Source organism: Rhinoraja longicauda, chromosome 4 (assembly GCF_053455715.1).
Source record: "Rhinoraja longicauda isolate Sanriku21f chromosome 4, sRhiLon1.1, whole genome shotgun sequence".
Lineage (NCBI taxonomy): Eukaryota > Metazoa > Chordata > Chondrichthyes > Rajiformes > Arhynchobatidae > Rhinoraja > Rhinoraja longicauda.
Genome location: NC_135956.1, coordinates 85,616,230 through 85,643,844, shown reverse-complemented (window position 1 = coordinate 85,643,844; position 27,615 = coordinate 85,616,230). Strand labels below are relative to the sequence as shown.

General features: G+C 46.6%; 2 protein-coding genes across 10 annotated transcripts in view; one reads left to right on the top strand and one right to left on the bottom strand.

Moving 5' to 3' along the window:
• LOC144592942 (cAMP-regulated phosphoprotein 21-like) overlaps positions 1 to 4,957 on the top strand; it is a 164,995-nt gene extending 160,038 nt beyond the window's left edge. For all 9 annotated transcript variants that reach the window (XM_078398257.1, XM_078398258.1, XM_078398263.1 and 6 more), the window contains one exon: positions 1,325 to 4,957. In XM_078398257.1, the coding sequence (XP_078254383.1) occupies positions 1,325 to 1,582 (258 nt within the window). In that variant the 3' untranslated portion in view covers positions 1,583 to 4,957. The remainder of the gene's footprint in view (positions 1 to 1,324) is intronic.
• Positions 4,958 to 12,133: 7,176 nt separating this feature from the next.
• Positions 12,134 to 27,615, bottom strand: part of stac (SH3 and cysteine rich domain) — an 80,667-nt gene continuing 65,185 nt past the window's right edge. The window contains exons 8-10 of the mRNA XM_078398451.1: positions 19,357 to 19,408; positions 15,657 to 15,794; positions 12,134 to 12,232 (exon numbers count right to left, since the gene is read on the bottom strand). Coding sequence (XP_078254577.1) covers positions 12,134 to 12,232; positions 15,657 to 15,794; positions 19,357 to 19,408 — 289 coding nt within the window. The remainder of the gene's footprint in view (positions 12,233 to 15,656; positions 15,795 to 19,356; positions 19,409 to 27,615) is intronic.

Genomic DNA, 27,615 nt, shown 5'->3' with positions numbered 1-27,615 from the left:
TCACATTGAATGGTGGTGTTGGCTCGAAGGGCCGAATGGCCTCCTCCAGCACCTATTGCCTATTGTCTATTGTCTATTGATGACTCTATAACAAATTTTAGACTAACTAGGCTGTAGTTCAGAGTTCTGCGTTCAGAATCAACCAGTTGCTTTTTCCATTTTCCAACAGAAAGGAAAATAACAAATACCCGAATTTTGATAAAAATCAGATCTCAGAGAAAACCCACACAAGTCGCAGGGAGAACATGCAAACTCCATACAGACAGCACCCGTAGTCAGGATCGAACCTGGGTCTCTTGTGCTGTAAAGCAGCAACTCTACCGTTGTGCCACCTTGCGCACACTATCGAGGGCATTGACACTACCCACCCATTATTCCTAATTAGAACCGCCCTTCTCAAGTAGCAGCACTAAGAGTTGGAATTACTTATGCCTGTTGATGAAACAACGTGGCAATCATAAGGGAAGGGTATTGGTAAGTGGTGCACTTTGCGGATAAGTGTAAGACAATACCTGTAGTTTAATGTGGAGAGGAGGCAAGCAAAAGAGAAATTGGCTACTTGCTTGATACGTGAAACCCAAGTACCCAAGATTTGCATCTTTATCTGGGTCAGATGTTGGGTCTGAATGGGTCCCCATGGACTCCTGGAGAACAAGTCCTGGAGAACAATCCCCTTTGTCTCATTTTCACACTTTACACTTCCTTATGTCTACATCTCCCTCTCCCCTGACTCAGTCTGAAGAAGGGTCTCGACCCGAAACGTCACCCATTCCTTCTATCCAGAGATGCTGCCTGTCCCGCTGAGTTACTCCAGCATTTTGTGTCGTAAATTGTCCCTGGTGTGTGTAGGGTAGCGTCAATGTCTGGGGATCGGTGCAGACTCGGTGGGTCGAAGGGCCTATATCTGTGCTGTATCTCTAAACTAAACTAAATTAAACGAATAGTGTCAATAGTTCAAATCATATTTTATTCATGAGTATCATAAGCTAATATTGTCATGTTAGACAGGCAAGTTACGGTGCCATTAAAGGAGGTCTTAAGGATAGCGGAGTCAGGGGGTATGGGGACAAGGCAGGAACGGGGTACTGATTGTGAATGATCAGCCATGATCACATAGAATGGCGGTGCTGGCTCGAAGGGCCAAATGGCCTCCTCCTGCACCTATTGTCTATTGTCTATTGTCTTTTGTCTTTAGAAAAGGTGAGATGAAAGGATTAATTTGTTGTTGTAGTTGAAAATCCAAAATATTATTATCGCATCCTCGCATAAATGGATTGCCCATTAACCTGTTTTGATGTTTAAAATTTTTGTTTTTCCCTCTCAGGTGCCAATGACTCAGAGTTCTCAAGGGATGTCCCAACAATCATACCCTCAGGCTCTCGTACTGTCCGATCAGTCGGGTCAAGGGACCATTCCAGCCGCTGGAATGTCTGTCTACTGTAATGTAATACCCCCTCCTCCTCAGACCAATGTAAGGTTGGTAGCACCCCATTGTACTGCCAATAACGTGCCAGTGCTGCCTGGCAATTGCAGAACAAACTGTACAAGCATGAGCAACACTGGGTGGCAGGTTAAATACTGAAATGGTGGCATTGTGTGCTTAAGATATCAAAAATGTATTTCGGACACAGTAACTTGACAACAAAAAAAATTTGAAACGTCAGTCGGAGAACTCCTGTTGAAATCCTCAGTTAATCACTGCTGATACTGTTTAGAAAAGTAAAAATATATTCACAAATGTTGGTTACTGGTGCATTTTAGTCATGTCCCTGCTGTTATAGCGTAGCCAAGAGAAATGGAAACTCTGGGGTAAGACTTTTCCTACCGGTGCCCGCCACTGTGTAGATTGTAATATTCCCCACACTGATTAGTTTTGTACTTTGTGTTGAGTTTGTGAAGCTGAAGAGTATTAAAATTATTATAACAAAATATACGTTGTACCAAAGCTGAAACGGAAGGGATTGCTGTGTGGAAATTGTAATTTATAAATACTATAGCTTTTTTTTAAATTTAATGGATATACATCGTAGTGTTTAATCACAATAAAACTATTGACCTCATGGGTAAAGGTCACATTTCTACCACGTGATTTGTCTGCTCTCCTGAAAGTCCAATTCGTTGAGTGCCAGTTTTAGTCTTTTTGACGGGAGCTTAGATTTTGTGCAGAAACAGCTGCTAATTCTTTTTTTTTTTGCACTGAGATTGCAGCTATTACTGAAGTAAGACTGTAATTTTTTTTTGTATATCTATTAATATACATCAAAACACATTTCCCAATTTTAAAGGAACCTAAAAGAAAGTTATTTGCAAGTTTGAGCAAATAGCCCGATTTTGTCCAACTTTGGCACATGTCAGCAGATCCATCGACATTTATTGATCACCGCACTATCTAAATATGAATGCTATTAATAAGGATCTTATTAAGTAGATAAGTATTTTTATAAACTGGTTCATATTTTGAAACTGTTATATTAATCTTCATGACGTTAATGCTATTTGTGTGATGTGAAGTCGTTTTATTTTCACTCAGGGTAGTGACTTTTGTGTTAGAAGCTTCCTGCTCTATCAGAAAAATATATATTGTTGTGATCCATCCAAGGTAATATCTGCTAATGCGAAAACTCCTATGCTTTAGTGGGTGATACTTCTAGATTACCCAACTGAATTACCCACTATAAATTTGAATCAGGTCACCATGAGCTCTTTGGATTTCTACCATCTGTAGAATTTTGCATGGATCTGAAGAGTTGGTGAGATTTGAATGTTGAATTACGTTTCTATAGAAATCTCTGGGCATCTGGTCTCCAGAAAGAGAGACCCTAGGGCAAACTAAACTCAAGAAGCTATTCCATTTTATTCACATGTCTGTACGGAGTTTGTACGTTCTCCCCATGACCTGCCTGGGTTTTCTCCGTGATCTTCGGTTTCCTCCCACACTCCAATGACTCACACTACAGGTTTGTAGGTTAATTGGCTTGGATTTAAAAGTAGAAATGTAAAATTGTCCCTAGTGTGTTTAGGGTAGTGATAATTTGCAGGGATCGCTGGATGGTGGGGCCTCTATGGGCCGAAGGGCATGTTTCACGCAGTATCTCTAAACTAAACGGAGCCCTAGTGAGACCGCACCTGGAGTACTGTGTCCACTTTTGGTCTCCAAATTTGAGGAAGGATATTCTTGCTATTGAGGGCGTGCAGCGTAGGTTTACTAGGTTAATTCCCGGAATGTCGGGACTGTCGTATGTTGAAAGATTGGCGCGACTAGGCTTGTAAACACTGGAATTTAGAAGGATGAGAGGGGATCTTATCGAAACATATAAGATTATTAAGGGGTTGGACACGTTAGAGGCAGGAAACATGTTCCCAATGTTGGGGGAGTCCAGAACCAGGGGACACAGTTTAAGAATAAGGGGTAGGCCATTTAGAACGGAGACGAGGAAAAACTTTTTCAGTCAGAGAGTTGTAAATCTGTGGAATTCTCTGCCTCAGAAGGCAGTGGAGCCCAGTTCTCTGAATACATTCAAGAGAGAGCTAGATAGAGCTCTTAAGGATAGCGGAGTCAGGGGGTATGGGGAGAAGGCAGGAACGGGGTACTGATTGAGAATGATCAGCCATGATCACATTGAATGGTGGTGCTGGCTCGAAGGGCCGAATGGCCTACTCCTGCACCTATTGTCTATTGTCTGTTGGAGAAGGAGGAAATCATGCTCAATGTGTCACAATTATCCAGCAGCGATCACTGACACAGGAACAGCATTTCTAACAAAATGTTCCCTTCCTGGAAACCTAAACCTTTTGTGTAGGAAGGAAATGCAGATGCTGGTTTATACCAAAGATGGACTCAAAAAGCTGGGGTAACCCAGCCGGTCAGACAGCATCTCTGGAGAAAAGGAATAGGTGACGTTTCGGGTCGGACCCCTTCTTTAGACTGAAAGATAGAGGTGTGGGTGGGGGGAACCGGAGGCGAGAAAAAGCCAACACAAAACAGGCCAGCAATAGATGACCTCAGGAAGGGTGGAGTCCATGATGGCCCATTGTTGGCTGGGGAGGATGCTAACGACAGAGATACAAGAATGCGCACAGTGGAACTAGTAGGATGACTAAGGTGGTAGAGGGGGGGAAAGAGGGGGAAGCAGAAGGAACCCAACACACACACACTAGGGACAATTTTACATTTAAACCAAGCCATTTAACCTACAAACCTTTGGAGTGTGGAAGGAAACCGAAGATCTTGGTGGAAACCCACACAGGTCACAGGGAGAACGTACAGGCAATCACCCGGAGTCAGGATCGAACCCGGGATTCTTGCACTGTAAGGCAGTAGCTCTACCGCTGCGCCACCGCGCCGCCCTTAAGGCCAATGATGAAGGCTTTTGGCACATTGGCCTTCATTAGTCAGGATAGTGACTGCAGACGTTGGAGTTACAGTTACCTGAGACCTTGCTCAGCCTGCACTTTAGAGTATTGTCGGAAGGAACTGCAAATGCGGGTTTATAACGAAGATTGACGCAAAATGCTGGCGTAACTCAGCGGGACAGGCAGCATCTCTGGAGGGAAGGAATGGGTGACGTTTCGGGTCGAGACCCTTCTTCAGGCCCGCTTCGGATAGGGGGAATGCACAGCCTTTTTTCCCGCATGGGGGAGATCAAGCACTAGAGGCCGTATTTAAAGTGAGCGGGAAAGGATTTAATAGGAACCTGAGGGGCAACTTTATCACACAGAAGGTGGTGGGTATATGGACTGAGCTGTCAGAGGAAGTAGTCGAGGCAGGTACATTAATCTATATACTAAAACTCTCGTTTGTTTGTTTGTTTGTTCCTGAACTACAGCCAAAACGGTACACGATAGCGCGACAATATTAGGCCCACCTTACTCACCGTCGTCCCTTTGGTGCTAATGGAAGAAGTTTCATTGAAGTTATTCACATTTTAAAGTTTAAATATATCTCCGAGGGAGGGAGAAAGGAGGGGGGAGGATAAGGGGGTTGAGGGGATGGAGTGGGGGGGAGGGGGAGGGGAGGAGGGGGAGAGGAGGGGGAGGGGAGAGAGGTTGGAGGGAGGGGGAGGGGGAGGGGGGGAGGGGCAGAGGGGAGGGGGGAGGGGCAGAGTGGAGGGGGGAGGGGGAGGGGGAGGGGGAGGGGGAGGGGGAGGGGAGGGGGAGGGGGAGGGGAGGGGGAGGGGGAGGGGAGGGGGAGGGGGAGGGGGAGGGGATGGGGAGGGGGAGGGGGAGGGGAAGAGGGGAAGAGGGGAGGGGAAGAGGGGCAGGGGGGGTGAGGGGAGAGAGAGGGGTTGGAGGGAGGGGGAGGGGGAGGATAAGGGGGGTTGAGGGGATGGAGTGGGAGGGGAGGGGGAGGGGAGGGAGAGGGGTTGGAGGGAGGGGGAGGGGGAGAGGGGAGAGGGAGGGGCAGGGGGATGAGGGGGAGGGGGAGAGGGGCAGGGGGATGAGGGGGAGGGGGAGAGGGGAGGGGGTGAGTGGAGGGGAGAGGCAGGGGATGAGGGGGAGAATGGAGAAGGGAGGGGCAGGGGGGTGAGGGTGAGGGGGAGAGGGAGGGGCAGGGGGATGAGGGGGAGGGGGAGGGGGAGAGGGGAGGGGGAGGGGCAGGGGGGTGAGGGGGAGGGGGAGAGGGAGAGGGGAGGGGCAGGGGGGTGAGTGGGAGGGGGAAGGAGAGGGTGCTGCACCAATGCAGGAGAAGTTTGGGCCCAACAGGTCGACTTGGTCCAGTAGCATTTAAAAGACACTTTTAAAGACCTAGTACATTGCTAGGAAAGGTTCAGAACAATCTGGACCAAACATGGGAAAATGGCCCTGGTGTACATGGGATATCTTGGTCTGAATGGCTGAGTTGGGCTGAAGAGACTGTTTCCTTGCTGAATGTTTCGATGACTGTGAGGTATACACAGAGTCACGGAATCATCGAGTCATACAGCACCGAATGTTCCAACTTCTCTACTAATCTCCCAGACGGCTGAAGGCCAACACGCCAAGAGCCTATGTTGAAAGACTGGAGCGACTAGGCTTGTGAACACTGGAATTTAGATGGATGAGAGGAGATCTTATCGAAACGTATAAGATTATTAAGGGGTTGGACACGTTAGAGGCAGGAAACATGTCCCCAATGTTGGGGGAGTCCAGAACAAGGGGCCACAGTTTAAGAATAAGGGGTAGGCCATTTAGAACTGAGATGAGGAAAAACGTTTTCAGTCAGAGAGTTGTGAATCTGTGGAATTCTCTGCCTCAGAAGGCAGTGGAGGACAATTCTCTGAATGCATTCAAGAGAGAGCTGGATAGAGCTCTTAAGGATAGCGGAGTCAGGGGGTATGGGGAGAAGGCAGGAACGGGGTACTGATTGAGAATGATCAGCCATGATCACATTGAATGGCGGTGCTGGCTCGAAGGGCCGAATGGCCTCCTCCTGCACCTGTTGTCTATTGTCACTTAGACAGACAGGTGAACACAGGGAATGCAAGGACATTGACCATCTGCAGGCAGATGACATTAATTCAAATTAGCATCTTAGTCGTGGACATTGCGGGCCAAAGGGCCCGTTCCTGTGCTGTTCTGTACCATATTCATGAAAGGAATCTATAAAACAAGGGTTGGCGCAGTGGTAGAGTTGCTGCCTTACAGCGCCACGGACTCGGGTTCGATCCTGACTACAGGTGCTTGTCTGTACGTTCTCCCCGTGGGTTTTCTCCGAGATCTTCGGTTTCCTCCCACACTCCAAAGACGTCGAGTTCTGAAGGTTAATTGGCTTGGTGTCAATGTAGAAATCGTCCCCTCGTGCGCGTAGGGTAGCGTTAATGTGCGGGGATCGCTGGGTCGGCGCGGACTCGGTGGGCCGAAGGGCCTGTTTCCGCGCTGTACCTCTAAACTAAACTGAACCATCGGTCGGCCTTTCAACCCCCTCGCGTACATCCTACGTATGGGGTTGAAATACTTATTGTGTCACATTCCTGCCTTGGCTGAAACGCTTTGAATCGTTGGGGTTCAAATGGTTAAAGTCGCACTGTCGGCCACATGTAGGTCACCTGCGATATCTGTCTAAAGTGGGGATGGCCCATTCCCATGTATGGTGCTGCAGTTCATTTTCTTCCAACTCAGAATGTTCCCTTGGATGTCGAGCGCAGTTTTAACTGTAACCATGTCTTTCTATATATTTGTCCTAAAATAAGATTAAATTGTCATGAATAAGATTGACTGTATCTGTAAACTTATCTGGCAACCAAACTTTAAATAACTGACACCAATCCAGTGTATTTTTCGATGGATAGTTGAATGCAATTCTAATTTTTGTTTGTATAATCTCTTTTTATTTGAACAACAATAGAAAAAAAAGGAAAACTGTATGAGAAGATCATACAGAGTATTTGTACAGCGTCAATAAAGTGTTGTGTAAATACTTAACTTTTTAAAGCTTTCTCTGACTCCATCATTGAACAATAAATTTGATTTTCTGCGCTTTCTACTTCATCTCTTATTCCATAATGATTGCAGTCATTCAAGACCTAACAATAACTAATGAATGCACAGAATTCATTCAAGCAAATCTACCTGATAACGAAAAGGTAGGTACACTCTTACCCAAGTGGAAATCTCACAGTATAATGCACCCAAAAGCATCTCGTCTCAGCACTTTGAAAGAACTAACCGATTTGCCTCAGCTTTTTCCATAGAAACATAGAAACTAGGTGCAGGAGGAGGCCATTCGGCCTTTCGAGCCAGCACCGCCATTCATTGTGATCATGGCTGATCATCCACAATGCGGCACGGTAGCGCAGCGGTAGAGTTGCTGCTTTACAGCGAATGCAGCGCCGGAGACTCAGGTTCGATCCTGACTACGGGTGCTGCACTGTAAGGAGTTTGTACGTTCTCCCCGTGACCTGCGTGGGTTTTCTCCGAGATCTTTGGTTTCCTCCCACACTCCAAAGACGTACAGGTATGTAGGTTAATTGGCTGGGTAAAATGTAAAAATTGTCCCTAGTGGGTGTAGGATAGTGTTAATGTACGGGGATCGTTGGGCGGCACGGACTTGGAGGGCCGAAAAGGCCTGTTTCCGGCTGTATATATATGATATGATATGATGATAATCAGTAACCGGTGCCCAACTTCTCCCCATATCCCTTGATTCCACTAGGCCCCAGAGCTCTATCTAACTCTCTCTTAAATCCATCCAGAATGGCCTCCCCTTTATTCTAAGACTGTGGCCCCCTGGTTCTGGACTCCCCCAACATTGGGAAAAAAAATTCCTGCATCTAGCTTGTCCAGTCTTATTATAATTTTATATGTCTCTATAAGATCCCCTCTCATCCTTCTAAACTCCAGTGAATACAAGCCTAGTCTTTTCAATCTTTCCTCATGTGACAGTCCTGCCATCCCAGGGATCAATCTCGTGAACCTGCGCTGCACTGCCTCAATTACAAGGATGTCCTTCCTCAAATTAGGAGACCAAAACTGTACACAATACTCCAGATGTGGTTTTCACCAGGGCCCTATACAACTGCAGAAGAACCTCTTTACTCTTATACACAAATCCTCTCGTTATGAAGGCCATGATAGCCCTGTAAATTTATCCGATTTCTCTTTCAAGGCAGAGTAGTCTTGATAATGACTGATGGTGCAAACATAATTTCCTTATATGACAGACAGCTCAATCATCCTTGATCTTGAATGTGTTTCTTCTGATAAGGTGCCAACTGTTCACCTTATTTTCCAGATTTCCCATATCCCCATTTTCTTCTTTTCTGTGCTCTCATTCAAGACCGTTTACTCTACCTTTAGTTTAGTAGACCTTAGTTTAGTTTAGAGATACAGCATAGGAAACAGGCCCATTGACCCACCGAGTCCGCACCGACCGGCGATCCCCGCACATTAACACTATCCTACACACACCAGGGACAATTTTACATTTTTATACATTTGTACTAAGCCCAATAATTAACCTACAAACATGTACGTCTGTGGAGTGTGGGAGGAAACCGAATATCTTGGAGAAAACCCACGCAGGTCACGGGGTTAACGTACAATTCTGTACAGACAGCACCCGTAGTCAGGATCAAACTGCCTCATCTTTCTCTCCTGAGATGCTGCCTGACCTGCTGAGTTACTCCAGCATTTTGTGAAATAAATGCCTTCGATTTGTACCAGCATCTGCAGTTATTTTCCTACAGATCAGTCTGAAGAAAGGTCTCGACCTGAAACGTAGCCCATTCCTTCTCTCCTGAGATGCTGCCTGACCCGCTGAGTTACTCCAGCATTTTGTGATACCTTCGATTTGTACCAGCATCTGCACTTATTTTCCTACATCTCTATCCAGTTGGTCAGCTCCCCCTGGATCCCATGCAATCTAACCTTCCAGAGCAGCCTTATGCAGAACCTTATCACCTTGCTGAAGGTCACATACTGTAGACAGTGTTTATAGCTTTGCCCTTATCAATCCTTTTGGTAACTTCTCGGAAAAAAAATTCAATCAGATTCGAAAAACATGATCTCCCATGTACAAAACAAACTGACTATCTCTTCTTAGCCCCTGTCTATCCACATGCGTACATATCCTCTCCAGTAACATTTCCACCACAGATGTTAGGCTCACTGGTCTATAGTTCCCAGCCTTTTCATTGTAGCCCTTATTAAATTGAGACACAACAGTAGCCACCCTTTATCAAGTTCACAAGTTATAGGAGTAGAATTAGGCCATTCGGCCCATCGAGTCCACTCCGCCATTCAACCGTGGCTGATCTCTGCCCCCTAATCCCATTTTCCTGCCTTCTTCCCATAGAGCTCTTAAGGATAGCGGAGTCAGGGGAGTATGGGGAGAGGGCAGGAACGGGGTATTGATTGAGAATGATCAGCCATGATCACATTGAATGGCGGTGCTGGCTCGAAGAGCCGAATGGCCTCCTCCTGCACCTATTGTCTATTGTCTAACCCTTGACACCCGTTTTAATCAAGAATTTGTCTATCTGTGCCGTAAAAATATCCACTGACTTGGCCTCCACAGCCCTTTGTGGCAATGAGTTCTACAGATTAATTACCCTCTGACTAAAGAAGTTCCTCCTCCTCACCTCCTCTCCAAAAGAGCGCCCTTTAATTCTGAGGCTGTGACCTCTAGTCCTAGACTCTTCCACCAGTGGAAACATCCTTTCCACATCCATTTGATTTCTGAGGGGCCCCTATTCTCTCTCTAGTTACCCTCTTTCCCTCAATGTACATAAAATCTCTGGATTATTCATAATATTTATCTGCCAGAGCCATCTCCTGCCTCCTTTGTGCCCCCCTGATTTCCTTCTTAAGTATGTTTCTCCGTTCCCAAAACTCTCACAGTGACGATCCCAGCTGCATAAACCTGTACCAGAGCCTCGGTTTTTTTGTTGTCATCCAAGCTTCCTTTCACCCACCTGCCTTGCCCTTCATTGTCAGAGGAACGAGTGCCCTTGAACTCACGTTTAAAAGTATCGGAGTTTCTGCACATTCTACTCCTGCACCTATTGTCTATTGTCTATTGTCTATGGTCTATTCACCTCTTGGTAGTATTACTTCATTTCAGTTCTAGGTGCCTTCTTGGTCTGCTCCAGTCTCTGTTGCACCTAGAACTTACAACGCCACACAGGAACATAGAAACATAGAAACATAGAAAATAGGTGCAGGAGTAGGCCATTCGGCCATTCGAGCCTGCACCGCCATTCAATATGATCAAGGCTGATCATCCAACTCAGTATCCCGTACCTGCCTTCTCTCCATACCCCCCTGATCCCTTTAGCCACAAGGGCCACATCTAACTCCCTCTTAAATATAGCCAATGAACTGGCCTCAACTACCTTCTGTGGCAGAGAATTCCACAGATTCACCACTCTCTGTGTGAAAAAAAACTTTCTCATCTCGGTCCTAAAAGACTCCCCCCTTATCCTTAAACTGTGACCCCTTGTTCTGGACTTCCCCAACATCGGGAACAATCTTCCTGCATCTAGCCTGTCCAACCCCCTCAATCTTCTAAATTCCAGCGAGTTACCCACAAACAACATACCCCAATCAACTTTAGCACGTTCCAGTCTAATACTATCAAAGATGGCTTTGCCCCAATTCATGATTTTAACACGTCAGTCTGTGCTGTCTTTATTCATAACTACGTTGAAGCTAATAGATCAGCAGTTGCAGTTTTGCTAAGGGAACAGTGGTTGCTGGTCCACTTAACAACGTCATCTAGCTGAGAAACGGTATGATTGATCTATGGAGATCCGATCCACAACTGTGATGCAGGAACAGGAATCATTTGAAAGTAGCGCTGCACATCATGTATAAGAAGATAACTGCAGATGCTGGTACAAATCGAAGGTTTTTATTCACAAAATGCTGGAGTAACTCAGCAGGTCAGGCAGCATCTCGGGAGAGAAGGAATGGGTGACGTTTCGGGTCGAGACCCTTCTTCAGACTGAAGAAGGGTCTCGACCCGAAACGTCACCCATTCCTTCTCTCCCGAGATGCTGCCTGACCTGCTGAGTTGCTGCACATCATGTATTGGAACAGAGGTAAGTTTAATGAATCCATCTCTATACTGGGTTGACTATGCTCTATTTGAATGCCTAATAACGTGTAGACACTTAGATTGCCGTTGTCATTGTTAGAGTACGTGTGGATACGATACGATCAATCCCCATGCACATAACTGCAATAAAATGCAAATGTCCCTCAGTCAAGAAAAATAATCCTCAGATTATCAGCTCTAACAAGCATCAATTTAGCTTACGTTTAGTTCAGAGATACAGCGCAGAAACAGGCCCTTCGGCCCACCGAGTCTATACCGATCAGTGGTCCCCACACATTAATACCATCCCATTTATACCAAGCCAACTAACCTGTACGTCTTTGGAGCGTGGGAGGAAACCGAAGATCCCGGAGAAAACCCACGCAGGTCACGGGGAGAACGTACAAACTCCGTACAGACAAACACCCGTAGGCAGGATCGAACCCGGGTCTCTGGCGCTGTGAGGTAGCAACTCTACCGCTGCGCCACCATTGCCGCCTCTCTTGTTTTTCAAAGCATTGATCCGACAGTCTGACTCTTTTTAGTTAATAACGTGAGGCAAGACAGCCAATAGCCCTTGAAGTTACATTACCTTCATTGCTTTGACATAGCGTAGTGTCAGATTTTGAGCAGAACATCTAGTGGCACGAAACCCAACTTCTTCCCACTGTGCACTTTAATGAATCCATTATACTCTTCACCTTTGTCCACACAGATCTGTGAATACAAAATTAAAAGTTGAAAGATTCATTATAATATTAATTTTCATGGCGTTAAAATTCAATCTTCCTTATGCCCACCTGACATTCCCTTCACACTAACAGGAGCACGCCAGCCCTGAACTCTAGTCACCACGTTTTTAAAAGCATTCTTTGGTTCAAACGATGGGATTTGAAAGGACAATAGACAATAGACAATAGTCAATAGACAATAGGTGCAGGAGGAGGCCATTCGGCCCTTCGAGCCAGCACCGCCATTCAATGTGATCATGGCTGATCATTCTCAATCCATACCCCGTTCCTGCCTTCTCCCCATACCCCCTGACTCCGCTATCCTTAAGAGCTCTATCTAGCTCTCTCTTGAATGCATTCAGAGAACTGGCCTCCACTGCCTTCTGAGGCAGAGATCTTGATGGAATTGTTGCAATGAACCCAAGGAACTCAGGAATCTCCAACGTGCGTGTGTGAGCGTGGCATTCTCGAGGATAGTTACAATTCTTCCATTGTTTTAGGCTTTAGCGATACAGCGCGGAAACAGGCCCTTCGGCCCACCGAGTGCGTGCTGGGCACACCCCATACACCAACACTGTCCGACACACCACGGACCATTTACAATTTTACCATAGCCAATTGACCGACAAACCTGTGTGTCTTTGGGGTGCGGGAGGAAACCGGAGCACCCACGCACTCTGAGGGAGAACGTACAGACTCCGTGCAGACAGCACCCGTCGTCAGGATCGAACCCGGGTACCTGGCGCTGCAAGGCAGCAGCTCTACCGGCGCACCTTCGTTTAACGTTTAACATTTAACGTTTCAAGAAGCTCTTGTCTGCAAGAGATAACTTCGGTGTTCTTCCCAGTCTACCTGCACATTGAAAACTCCCGAGACCACTGTAACTTCGTGCCTTTTCTATCTCCTGGTGTAATTTTGTACCCTAGACAGAACATCACAGCGCAGGAACGGGCCCTTCTGCCCACAATATTTGTGCTGAACATGATGCCGTGCTGAACTGATCTCATCTGCCTGCACGTGATCCATATCATATCATATCATATATATACAGCCGGAAACAGGCCTTTTCGGCCCTCCAAGTCCGTGCCGCCCAGCGATCCCCGCACATTAACACTATCCTACACCCACTAGGGACAGTTTTTACATTTTACATTTACCCAGCCAATTAACCTACATACCTGTACGTCTTTGGAGTGTGGGAGGAAACCGAAGATCTCGGAGAAAACCCACGCAGGTCACGGGGAGAACGTACAAACTCCTTACAGTGCAGCGCCCGTGGTCAGGATCGAACCTGAGTCTCCGGCGCTGCATTCGCTGTAAAGCAGCAACTCTACCGCTGCGCTACCGTGCCGCCCTCTATTCCCTGCATATATCCCTCTATCTGCCTATCTCAAAGGCTCTTAAATGCCACCAACATATCTCCCTCCCTCAACACCCCTGGCAATACTTTCCAGGCCCCCACTTCTCTCTGAGTACTCTCACCTGCACTCCTCACTACCACTCCCCCTTCATAGTGGTCACCCACCTAGTCTCTTGCTCAACCTTAGTGATGACCACCTCGCTATTTAGATTTAGAGATACAGCTAGATTTAGAGAAACAGGCCCTTCGGCCCACCGGGTCCGCGCCGCCCAGCGATCCCCGCACATTAACACTATCCTACACCCACTAGGGATTAAAAAAAATTAAACATTTACCAAATCAATTAACCTACATACCTGTATGTCTTTGGAGTGTGGGAGGAAACCCAATGGAATGTTGGCCTTCATAACAAGAGGAGTTGATTATAGGAGCAAAGAGGTCCTTCTGCAGTTGTACAGGGCCCTAGTGAGACCGCACCTGGAGTACTGTGTGCAGTTTTGGTCTCCAAATTTGAGGAAGGATATTCTTGCTATTGAGGGCGTGCAGCGTAGGTTTACTAGGTTAATTCCCGGAATGGCGGAACTGCCATATGTTGAAAGACTGGAGCGACTAGGCTTGTATACACTGGAATTTAGAAGGATGAGAGGGGATCTTATCGAAACGTATAAGATTATTAAGGGGTTGGACATGTTAGAGGCAGGAAACATGTTCCCAATGTTGGGGGAGTCCAGAACCAGGGACCACAGTTTAAGAATAAGGGGTAGGCCATTTAGAACAGAGATGAGGAAAAACTTTTTTAGTCAGAGAGTTGTGAATCTGTGGAATTCTCTGCCTCAGAAGGCAGTGGAGGCCAATTCTCTGAATACATTCAAGAGAGAGCTAGATAGAGCTCTTAAGGATAGCGGAGTCAGGGGGTATGGGGAGAAAGCAGGAACGGAGTACTGATTGAGAATGATCAGCCATGATCACATTGAATGGCGGTGCTGGCTCGAAGGGCCGAATGGCCTCCTCCTGCACCTATTGTTTATTGTCTATCTCGGATAAAACCCACGCAGGTCACGGGGAGAATGTACAAACTCCGTACAGACGGCGCCCGTAGTCAGGATCGAACCTGAGTCTCCGGCGCTGCATTCGCTGTAAGGCGGCAACTCTACCGCTGCGCCACCGTGCCGCCATAAGACTTATCGAAGAAGCTCTCATTTTCCCAGATAATCCTGAGATGCAGCTCCAGTTCCCTAATAGGCCCTGTCAGGAGCAGTACCCCCCAGGGGTAGTGATCAGGGACACCAGCAGCTCCCCTGACATCCCACATTCCTGCAGCAGGAACTTTGCACCCACCATTCCACCTGCCTTCTCCACTGCACTAAAATCAAGAGAAATCACAAGTCACATACAAGAGCAGGCTACACCTGTTGCTCCTGTCCCCCTCTGCTCAGCCTCCTTGCCTCAGACTCCTCACCAAAGACTCTTGAGCCAAGGACTCGAGCTAAAGACTCACACTTGCCCTCAACACAGCCTCTCTCCCAAAATGGCCGCTCCGCTACGCCTTGCCTTCTTTGTACTGGTGGCTCAATTAGGGGCAGGAAACATGTTCCCAATGTTGGGGGAGTCCAGAACAAGGGGCCACAGTTTAAGAATAAGGGGTAGGCCATTTAGAACGGAGATGAGGAAAAACTTTTTCAATTAGAGTTGTAAATCTGTGGAATTCTCTGCCTCAGGGGAGGGAGGGAGGGAGGGAGGGAGGGAGGGAGGGAGGGAGGGAGGGAGGGAGGAGGGAGGGAGGGAGGGAGGGAGGGAGGGGGGAGGGGAGGAGGGAGGGAGAGGGAAGGGGGGAGTGGGGGAGAGGGGAGGGGAGGGGGGGGGTTGAGGAGAGAGGGGGGTAGGACAGGGAGCTGCACCAATGCAGGAGAGGTTTGGGCCCAACGGGTCCACTTGATCTAGTACTGAACTATAATCTAAGTTAGAGTCACGTGTTAAGTTGGAGACACTGAATTTTGTTTTCATGAGGTGGTTCAGCTCCAACAAGTATGAACAAGATATTGTCGATTACCTGGTTTTCTTTTACGTTTATCTGTCCTTCTTCCTTTGACCCTGAGAATGGTTTTGTGCATCTGAAGACATTCTCGCCCACCAGGACTCTCTGAACAAAGGTGGCAGGGAAATAGCCAACTCTGTCGGCAATTCTACCCTGGCAAAAGGAAAGGTGAAGACAAAGAGTGGAGAAGACATCATTTGATAAAGTGTCAATTTCTCGAGCAGGATTCAGACAATGCTAATGAATCTCTACGACTGGCCCACACGCAGATATATTTGAGCCACGTTTTTCATTTTGCACAGCTTTGCCATCACATTACATCATATCAACAGGCGTGGGTGACACCGATGGAAAGAAAGAGCCATGGAGTTACACAGCGAGGAAACAGGCCCTTCAGCGCAACTTGCCCAACATGCTCCATCTTCACTAGTCCTACCTGCCTGCCAGTGGCCCAAATCCTTCGAAACCTATCCTATCCATGTAACTGCCCAAATGTTTTTTAAATGTTGTTTATAGTACCTGCCTCAACTACCTCCTCTGACATCTTGTTCCATATACCCACCACCCTTTGAGTAAACAAGATGCCCCTCAGGTTCCAATTAAATCTTTCCTCCGTCGACTTAAACCTATGCCAATAGACAATAGACAATAGGTGCAGGAGGAGGCCATTCGGCCCTTCGAGCCAGCACCGCCATTCAATGTGATCATGGCTGATCATTCACAATCAGTACCCCGTTCCTGCCTTCTCCCCATACCCCCTGACTCCGCTTTCATTAAGAGCTCTACCTAGCTCTCTCTTGAATGCATTCACAGAATTGGCCTCCACTGCCTTCTGAGGCAGAGAATTCCACAGATTCAAAACTCTCAGACTGAAAAAGTTTTTCCTCATCTCAGTTCTAAATGGCCTACCCCTTATTCGTAAACTGTGGCCCCTTGTTCTGGACTCCCCCAACATTGGGAACATGTTTCCTGCCTCTAACGTGTCCAACCCCTTAATAATCTTATACGTTTCGATAAGATCCCCTCTCATCCTTCTAAATTCCAGTGTATACAAGCCTAGTCACTCCAGTCTTTCAACATATGACAGTCCCCGCCATTCCGGAAATTAACCTAGTGAACCTACGCTGCACGCCCTCAATAGCAAGAATATCCTTCCTCAAATTTGGAGACCAAAACTGATAAGCATGGATGAGTTATAGTCTTTATCTCAGGGTAGAACAGTCCAGCACTGGAAGATGTAGGTTTGTGAGGGGGTAAGATGTAGGTTTGTGAGGGGGTAAGGGGGTAAGGTTTGTGAGGGTCCATTTCTTCATGCAGCGTCATAGAATGATACAACATAACAGCTTAACTTGCCCAGGCCAACCAACATGCCCCAGCTACACTAGTCCCACCTGCCTGCGTTTGGCCCATATCCCTCCAGACCTGTCCTATCCATGCACCTGTCTAAATGTTTCTTAAACATTGCAATAGTACCTCCCTCAACTACCAGCTCGTTCCACACACCCCCCACCTGTCGTGTGAAAAAAATTACCCAACAGGTTCCTACTAATTCTTTCTCCCCTCACCTTAAACCTGTGTACTTTGGTTTTCTATTCCCCTACTCTGAGCAAGAGATTCTGAGCGTGTACCCGATCTATTCCTCTCATGATTTTATACACCTCTATAAGATCACCCCTCATCCTCCTGCGCTCCAAGGAATAGAGTCCCAGCCTACTCCTGGCAACATCCCAATAAATCCTCTCCGCACCCTTTCCATTTTTCCTATAACATGCTGCCCAGAATTGAACACAATACTCTAAATGCGGCCTCACCAATGTATTTTTTAACTGCTACATGATCTCCCAACTTCTATACTCAATACTCCAACTGATGAAGAGTCCCAGCCTACTCAACCTCTCCCTTTCGCTCAGACCTTCTAGTCAATAGACAATAGACAGTAGACAATAGCTGCAGGAGGAGGCCATTCGGCCCTTCGAGCCAGCACCGCCATTCAATGTGATCATGGCTGATCAATCTCAATCAGTACCCTGTTCCTGCCTTCTCCCCATACCCTCTGACTCCGCTAACCTTAAGAGCTCTATCCAGCTCTCTCTTGAATGCATTCAGAGAATTGGCCTCCACTGCCTTCTGAGGCAGAGAATTCCACAGATTCACAACTCTCTGACTGAAAAAGCTTTTCCTCATCTCCGTTCTAAATGGCCTACCCCTTATTCTTAAACTGTGGCCCCTTGTTCTGGACTCCCCCAACATTGGGGACATGTTTCCTGCCTCTAACGTGTCCAACCCCTTAATAATCTTATACACAATTGGAGAGGATTTGGGAGGTTGGTCAGGACTGTTTTCTTCGGAACGTTAAAGGCAAAGGCCAAATGGGAGTATATACAGTTATGAGAGGCACAGATAGAGTGGACAGTCAGAATCTTTTTTTTTTTGCCCAGAGTGGAAATGTCAAAAGCCAGAGGGCATACCTTGAAGGTGATTGGGAAAACTTTAAAGGACATGTGTGGGGCAAGTCTTTTATTCAGAGGTTGTATGGAATGCATAGGGAGGGAACGGTATTGAGACAGATAAGATAGTGACATTTAAAAGACATTTAAGATGGGAGCTTGCCAATGCAGGGAATATGGATCATATGCAGGCAGAGGAGATGAGTTTATCTTGACATCAGGACATATGTTCATGAGGTGGTGTGCATCACACACTGGAAGGCCTTTCATCCAACTTTTGATTAGACCTGCCCGCCAAAACACAACTGTATTTTGACGCATTGGCTGGATTTAAATACTCTTACAGGCTTAACTTTTCAAATCACTGCCATGTCACAATGCTCAAATGTGCATTTCAAAATTTAGACTTTATTTGTGATTTGTCTTTCGTTTCACTAATTTGTTTTGATGTTTTTGATATCCTGGCAGGTGGATGATAAAATGTCTTTACCGGGGAAGGGGACAGTTCCTACTGTTAGAAACATAGAAACATAGAAAATAGGTGCAGGAGCAGGCCATTCGGCCCTTCGAGCCTGCACCGCCATTCAATATGATCATGGCTGGTCATCCAGCTCAGTAACCTGTACCTGCCTTCTCTCCATACCCCCTGATCCCTTTAGCCACAAGGGCCACATCTAACTCCCTCTTAAATATAGCCAATGAACTGGCCTCAACTACCTTCTGTGGCAGAGAATTCCACAGATTCACCACTCTCTGTGTGAAGAAATGTTTTCTCATCTCGGTCCTAAAAGACTTCCCCCTTATCCTTAAGCTGTGACCCCTGGTTCTGGACTTCCCCAACATCGGGAACAATCTTCCCGCATCTAGCCTGTCCAACCCCTTAAGAATTTTATATATGTTTCTATAAGATCCCCCCTCAGTCTTCTAAATTCCAGCGAGTATAAGCCTAGTCTATCCAGTCTTTCTTCATATGAAAGTCCTGCCATCCCAGGGATCAATCTGGTGAACCTTCTCTGTACTCCCTCTATGGCAAGAATGTCTTTCCTCAGATTAGGAGACCAAAACTGTACACAATACTCCAGGTGTGGTCTCACCAAGGCCCTGTACAACTGCAGCAGAACCTCCCTGCTCCTATACTCAAATCCTCTGATGTAACCACTGGATTTGGACTCTCTGCAAGTCTTCTCCTAAGGTTATCATGTAGATTTACCCAAAGGAGTTAAAAGCTGGTGGAATTTGTTTTCAATTTCAAGGTTCAGAAGCCTTACCTTCCACCATTCTTCATTAGAATCGTCCAGCAGAAAAATCCTGTCCCCAGCACTGTAATTTTAAATAAACAAATAACATTAGTCTTCAACTAAGCTTGAAGTTTCCTCAAATGCAGCCTTTGGAATTAAATGTTTTGAAAGATACCAGTAGTTCAAGGAGAGCTGAGTGTTCTTCTCGCAAATTGCGACATTTTTTTTTTCTTCATCATCAATCAAGCATCGATCATCAATCAATCATCGATCATCGATCATTGATCATCGATCATCGATCATCGATCATCGATCATCGATCATCATCATTATCAGTCTGAAGAAGGGTCTCGACCCGAAACGCCGCCCATTCCTTCTCTCCCGAGATGCTGCCTGACCTGCTGAGTTACTCCAGCAATTTGTGAATAAATATCTTCGATTTGTACCAGCATCTGCAGTTATTTTCTTATATTATATCATTATCAACATAATCATCATCGCAACCATCAGAAAAACAAAGACTCTATCGTCTCACATTACAATCGCTCAGCACTCTTATATCCCTATGAGTGCAGTCTGCGCAGAACTTTTACGTTCTCCCTGTGACTACGTGGGTTTTCTGTAGGTGCTCCAGTTTCGTCCCACACTTCAAAGACAAAGACATCTTGGAGTGCATACGTAGTTCCCTGAAAAGGACATCACAGGTATTTATAGTGGGGAAGGCAAGACGTTGAGATGTTATATCACAGTTTTAGAAAATGTTGGTAAAGGTTAATTGGCTTTAGTAAAATTGTAAAATTGTCCCCAGTGTGTTGGATAGTTTCAACATACGGATGATCGCTGATCAACGCAGATTCGGTGGTCCCAAGGGCCAGTTTCCATGCTGCATTTCAAAAGTCTAAGGTTCAAATATCTTTCGGCACATGGATGGAGAGGGGTGATAAGGGATGGTCAGCATGGGTATGTGGGTGGAAGATCGTGTCTCATGACTTGTAACCAAAGAGGTTGACGAGGACTGGGCCATAGACGTAGTCTGGACTTCAACAAGGCCATTTGATAAATCTCTACATGCTTGGACAAGAGGATAAGACGACATGGGATCCAGGGAGAATTAGTCAACTGGATACAGAATTGGCTTCAAGGAAGGAAGCTGTAGTATTTTTGGAAGTTTTTTTTTCAGACTGGAGGCCTGTGTGTGCCTCAGGGATTGAAGCTGGGCCCATTGCTTATTGATACCTATATCAACATCTATATCGATGATTGGGATGAGAACGTTGATAAGTTTGCGAACAACACTAAAATAGGTGGCGTCGTAGACGGTGAAGATGGTTATCAAGAATTGCAGAACAATAGACAATAGACAATAGGTGCAGGAGGAGGCCATTCAGCCCTCTGAGCCAGCACCGCCATTCAATGTAATCATGGCTGATCATTCTCAATCAGTACCCCGTTCCTGCCTTCTCCCCATACCCCCTGACTCTGCTATCCTTAAGAGCTCTATCTAGCTCTCTCTTGAATGCATTCAGAGAATTGGCCTCCACTGCCTTCTGAGGCAGAGAATTCCACAGATTCACAACTCTCTGACTGAAAAAGTTTTTCCTCATCTCAGTTCTAAATGGCCTACCCCTTATTCTTAAACTGTGGCCCCTGGTTCTGGACTCCCCCAACATTGGGAACATGTTTCCTGCCTCTAACGTGTCCAACCCCGTAATAATCTTATACGTTTCGATAAGATCTCCTCTCATCCTTCTAAATTCCAGTGTATACAAGCCTAGTCGCTACAGTCTAATAGGCCAAGGAATAGCAAATAGACTTTCATTCATATGTGTGTGAAGTGCTGTACTTTGAGTAGTCACATCAGAACAGGACCTTCAGAATGAACAGTAGGACGCTGGGCAATATTGTAGAGCAGAAGGATCTTGGAATGCACGCGTGGTTCCCTGAAAAGGACATCACAGGTATTTATAAGAAAATAACTGCAGATGCTGGTACAAATCGATTTATTCACTAAATGCTGGAGTAACTCAGCAGGTCAGGCAGCATCTCGGGAGAGAAGGAATGGGTGACGTTTCGGGTCGAGACCCTTCTTCAGACTGATGTCGGGGGTGGGACAAAGGAAGGATATAGGTGGAGACAGGAAGATAGAGGGAGATCTGGGAAGGAGGAGGGGAAGGGAGGGACAGAGGAGCTATCTGAAGTTGGAGAAGTCAACGTTCATACCACCGGGCCGCAAACTGCCCAGGCGAAATATGAGGTGCTGCTCCTCCAATTTCCGGCGGGCCTCACTATGGCACTGGAGGAGGCCCATGACAGAGAGGTCAGACTGGGAATGGGAGGGGGAGTTGAAGTGCTGGGCCACCGGGAGATCAGTGGCGTTAATGCGGACCGAGCGCAGGTGTTCAGCGAAGCGATCGCCGAGCCTGCGCTTGGTTTCGCCGATATAGATGAGTTGACATCTAGAGCAGCGGATGCAATAGATGAGGTTGGAGGAGGTGCAGGTGAACCTCTGTCTCACCTGGAAAGAATGTTTGGGTCCTTTGATGGAGTTGAGGGGGGAGGTAAAGGGACAGGTGTTGCATCTCGTGCGGTTGCAAGGGAAAGTGCCCGGGGTTAGTCACAGGTATTTATGGTGGGGAAGGCAGGGATTTGGCACACTGGCCTACATCGGTCAAGGAATTGAGTAAAGAAGTTGAGATGTTATATCACAGTTTTAGAAAACGTTGGTGAGGCCGCACTGGGAGTATTGTTTTCAGACCGACCTCTCTACTAACACTGTCAGGTCCCCTTCTGGCCTCTCCGCGGCGCGGACCCAGGCCCCAGCCGTGGGCTCCGCTGATTTGCGGGGCTCTGGCTAGGCCCCGCAAGGCTCGGGCCCGTGAGGCTCCGACTGGGGCCCTGGCTTCTCCTGGGAGCTCCAGTGCTGTGAGGAAACTGGAGTCACCCTGGTTAGCTGTATTTGAAGAGCAGGAACTCAAAGAAGGAGTTGTCAAACTTTGAGCTGTCTCCACAAGAGGAGAGATTCATGTCGTAAGAGCTCATCTCAAAGAGCAAATTGGGAAGAGAACGCGCTAGTCCTAATCCCATCACAGGGACAGACAATAGACAATAGGTGCAGGAGTAGGCCATTCGGCCCTTCGAGCCAGCACATCTGCCTTTCCGAAGCGTACGTCTGAACCGCTCTGCACACCGGTCACTATCACAGTGTAATGTGCTGCACAGTCAACATCAATCTGCTTGTCAAACAGTACGATAAGAAACTTATTGACACTTTCACAGCAAGGGACATGGACATGAACATGGGAACGGATCGTAAACGCTTTACTTTAATCGTCCTCCATTCCTTTCTGACTCATAGTAACACACGATACTTTCAAATGTGACGTCCGTTACCATGGCAAGAGTTTGTTCATGTTTCATTGAGATTCCCTCTCATTGTCCGAAAGTTAAAACTACTGAAGACTAGCCCTGCCCATGCAATCTCCATTGTTCTGTACAAGAGCTCGTTCTCAACAGCAAAAGTACCTATCTATTTACTAAAACTCTCGTTTGTTTGTTTGTTTGTTTGTTCCTGAACTACAGCCCAAACGGTACACGATAGCGCGACAATTTTGGCCCACCTTACTCACCGTCGTCCCTTTGGTGCTAATGGAAGAAGTTTCATTGAAATCGGTGTTATAGTTTTGAAGTTATTCACATTTTAAAGTTTAAATCTATTTCTTAGGGAGGGTGGGGTTGAGGGGGATGGAGTGGGGGGAGGGGAAGGGAGGGAGGGGGGAGGGGAGGGAGGCAGGGGGAGGGGAGGGGGAGGGGAGGAGGGGGAGATGGGGGATAAGGGCGCTTGAGGGGAATGGAGTGGAGGGAGGGGAAGGGGGAGGAGAGGAGGGGGGAGGGGAGGATGGAGGGGGGCAGGGGAGATGGGGGGGAGGAGAGGGTGCTGCACCAATGCAGGAGAGGTTTGGGCCCAACAGGTCCACTTGGTCGAGTTTTCCTTAAAATGCAAGTATCAATTCATTTGCCTCACACCTATCTCTTCCCCCAATTAAACTATTTATCCAATGAAAACACGTTTTTTTCACAAATTCAACAGGTAAGTGAGTTTCCCTTTGTTTTAACATTCAATTCTGGTGATTGGTAAAGTTCAAAACCTCGACTACCATTTTAGTTTAGTTGAGAGACACAGCCTGGAACCAGGCCCTTCGGCCCACCGACTCCACACCAACAAGCGATCCCCTCACACTAACACTATCCTACACACACTGGGGACAATAGACAATAGGTGCAGGAGGAGGCCATTTGGCCCTTCGAGCCAGCACCGCCATTCAATGTGATCATGGCTGATCATTCTCAATCAGTACCCCGTTCCTGCCTTCTCCCCATACCCCCTGACTCCGCTATCCTTAAGAGCTCTATCCAGCTCTCTCTTGAATGCATTCAGAGAATTGGCCTCCACTGCCTTCTGAGGCAGAGAATTCCACAGATTCACAACTCTCTGACTGAAAAAGTTTTTCCTCATCTCAGTTCTAAATGGCCTACCCCTTATTCTTAAACTGTGGCCCCTTGTTCTGGACTCCCCCAACATTGGGAACATGTTTCCTGCCTCTAACGTGTCCAACCCCTTAATAATCTTATACGTTTCGATAAGATCCCCTCTCATCCTTCTAAATTCCAGTGTGTGCAAGCCTAGTCGCTCCAGTCTTTCAACATACGACAGTCCCGCCATTCCGGGAATTAACCTAGTAAACCTACGCTGCACGCCCTCAATAGCAAGAATATCCTTCTTTGGAGGAGGCCGGAGCTCCCGAATAAAACCCACACGGGTTCCTGGGAGAAACGTACAAACTTTGAACGGACAAGCACCCGTGGTCAGGATCGAATCCGTGTCTCTGGCGCTGTAAGGCAGCAACTCTACCGCTCTGCCTCCGAGCTGCCCACTTTGAAACGCTGAAACAGCTAGCACAAAAAATTAAATCCAAAATAGGTCACTTTGGATATTTGCCTGTTCCAAACTCTTTTCTTGCTTAATGTTTCTACTCAGCAATATAACGTTCACCTCCATAAAGCTTCCAATTATAAATCACGCCCTGGAGAACAATCATCTATATCGGTTCACAACGAAGCCTCAAGGGCACTCGAAGAGCAACATCTTGAACTCAACCTGAATTCATTCGAAATTGTGTCAAAAAGAAGTTTGACGGTTAAAATTGATAGATTGGAAAGGGGAACAGGTAAAGTTCAAGCCCCAGCTTCATTTGACAAAGTTCCACATGGAAGGTTGATTAAGAAGGTTAAATCGTTGGGTATTAATAGTGAAGTTGCAAGATGGATTCAACAATGGCTGAATGGGAGATACCAGAGGGTAACGGTTGACAACTGTATGTCAGGTTGGAGGCCAGTGTCTAGTGGAGTACCCCAAGGATCTGTGTTGGGTCCACTGTTGTTTGTCATTTACATCAATGATCTGGATGATGGTGTGGCAAATTGGATTAGTAAGTATGCAGATGATACTAAGATAGGTGGTGTAGTTAATAATGAAGTAGATTTTCAAAGTCTACAGAGAGACTTGGGCCTTTTGGAAGGGTGGGCTGAAAGATGGCAGATGGAGTTTAATGCTGATAAGTGTGAGGTGATGCATTTTGGTAGGACAAATCAAAATAGGACGTACAGGGTAAATGGTAGGGAATTGAGGAATGCAGTGGAACAGAGGGATCTGGGAATAACTGTGCATTGTTCCCTGAAGGTGGAATCTCATGTGGATAGGGTGGTGAAGAAGGCGTTTGGTATGCTTGCCTTTATAAATCAGAGCATCGAATATAGAAGTTGGGATGTAATGTTAAAATTGTACAAGGCATTGGTGAGGCCGAATCTGGAATATGGTGTGCAGTTCTGGTCGCCAAATTATAGGAAGGATGTCAACAAAATAGAGAGAGTACAGAGGAGATTTACTAGAATGTTGCCTGGGTTTCAGCACTTAAGCTACAGAGAGAGATTGAACAGGTTGGGTCTTTATTCTTTGGAGCGCAGAAGGTTAAGGGGGGACTTGATAGAGGTTTTTAAAATTTTAAGAGGGACGGACAGAGTTGACGTGGGTAAGCTTTTCCCTTTGAGAGTGGGGAAGATTCAAACAAGGGGACATAACTTCAGAATTAAGGGACAAAAGTTTAGGCGTAACATGAGGGGTAACTTTTTTACTCAGAGGGTGGTGGCTGTATGGAATGGGCTTCCGGTGGAAGTGGTGGAGGCTGGCTCGATTTTATTATTTAAGAGTAAATTAGATAGGTATATGGATGAGAGGGGATTGGAGGGTTATGGTCTGAGAGCAGGTAGATGGGACTAGGTCGGAGAAAGTGGTCGGCGAGGACTAGAAGGGCCAAATTGGCCTGTTTCCGTGCTGTAATTGTTATATGGTTATTATATGGTTTACCAAACAGACAAAATATGGACACAGGCAGTTCCTGCGTTATAACTGCTCGAGTTACCATATTTGCCCTGACAGAATTCACAAATCACTACACAAAAATCAGAGAGATGGAATAGAATTGCTCTTATGCAAATTATGTGGGGGGAATATGAAAATATAAAAATAACACAGAAATAACAGAAGAGACAAACGTTGTCATTTTGTTTCATCTCGCAACACTTGATGCACAAATAATCTGGTTGTTTTCTAGGGGGGGTGGCTTCATTTAGCTGTCCACCAGTTTTCATTTCAAGAGATTTCCATTTTATTTAAGTAGGAAAATAACTGCAGATGCTGGTACAAATCGAAGGTATCACAAGAAGCTGGAGTAACTCAGCGGGTCAGGCAGCATCTCAGGAGAGAGGGGATGTTACCGTTTCGGGTCGAGACCCTTCTTCATTCTGATGGATCAGTTCTGAAGAAGGGTCTCGACCCGAAACGTCACCCGTTCCTGTGAGAGTGGGGAGATTGAAGAGGGTTCTTAGCAAAGATATTAGAGGAGCAAGATAGGCCACTCAACACTAAAAAACCGTAGTATGTCACGGCGCCATTTTAGTAGGCAGAAACTTCCAGCAACATTTCCAGAAAAATAACAAAAATCTGTGAATTGATGGATGAGATATATTCTGCATTCTAATGGTATCATCACACGTACTGCTCCCCCAAAACACTGATTACACTTCTGAAGAAGGGTCTCGACCCGAAACGTCACCCATTCCTTCTCTCCTGAGACGCTGCCTGACCCGCTGAGCTACTCCAGCTTTTTGTGATACCTTCCATTTTATCTAACCTCAAGGTGTGTGAAACAGGGCAGCAGGTTTAGCGCAGGTTGTGTAGGACGGAACTGCAGATGCTGGTTTATGCCGAAGAAAGGCACAAAGTTACCGGAGCAACTCAGCGGGTCAGGCAGCATCTCTGGAGAAAAAGGATGGGTGACGTTTCGGGTCGGAACCCTTCTTCAGACTGGAGTCCGACCTGAAAAATCCCCCATCCTTTTTCTCCAGAGATGCTGCCTGAGCCACTGTTATGTGTTGTGAGTTACATGTTGTGGATGTAGGTGTTGTACGTTTCCACATTCAATGCGTACAGTTTTGGTCTCCTAATCTGAGGAAAGACATTCTTGCCATAGAGGGAGTACAGAGAAGGTTCACCAGATTGATTCCTGGGATGGCAGGACTTTCATATGAAGAAAGACTGGGTAGACTCGGCTTGTACTCGCTGGAATTTAGAAGATTGAGGGGGGATCTTATAGAAACTTACCAAATTCTTAAGGGGTTGGACAGGCTAGATGCAGGAAGATTGTTCCCGATGTTGGGGAAGTCCAGAACAAGGGGTCACAGTTTCAGGATAAGGGGGAAGTCTTTTAGGACCGAGATGAGAAAGTTTGTTTTCACACAGAGAGTGGTGAGTCTGTGGAATTCTCTGCCACAGAAGGTAGTTGAGGCCGGTTCATTGGCTATATTTAAGAGGGAGTTAGATGTGGCCCTTGTGGCTAAAGGGATCAGGGGGTATGGAGAGAAGGCAGGTACGGGATACTGAGTTGGATGATCAGCCATGATCATATTGAATGGCGGTGCGTACAGGCTCGAAGGGCCGAATGGCCTACTCCTGCACCTATTTTCTATGTTTCTATGTTTCTATGTCATTCATCTATCTTACCGAAACGTGAAGTCAACTGCATTGACAGATTAATTGCAGTGGCCGTTCCTCCTGCACCCCTGCAGGACTCATTCATTTCATCAACATTATTACTCAACCTCCATCCCGGTCTCAAGTTCACTGGGGCATTCACAGACACCTCTCTCTCCCCTTTCTCGACCTGTCCATCTCCA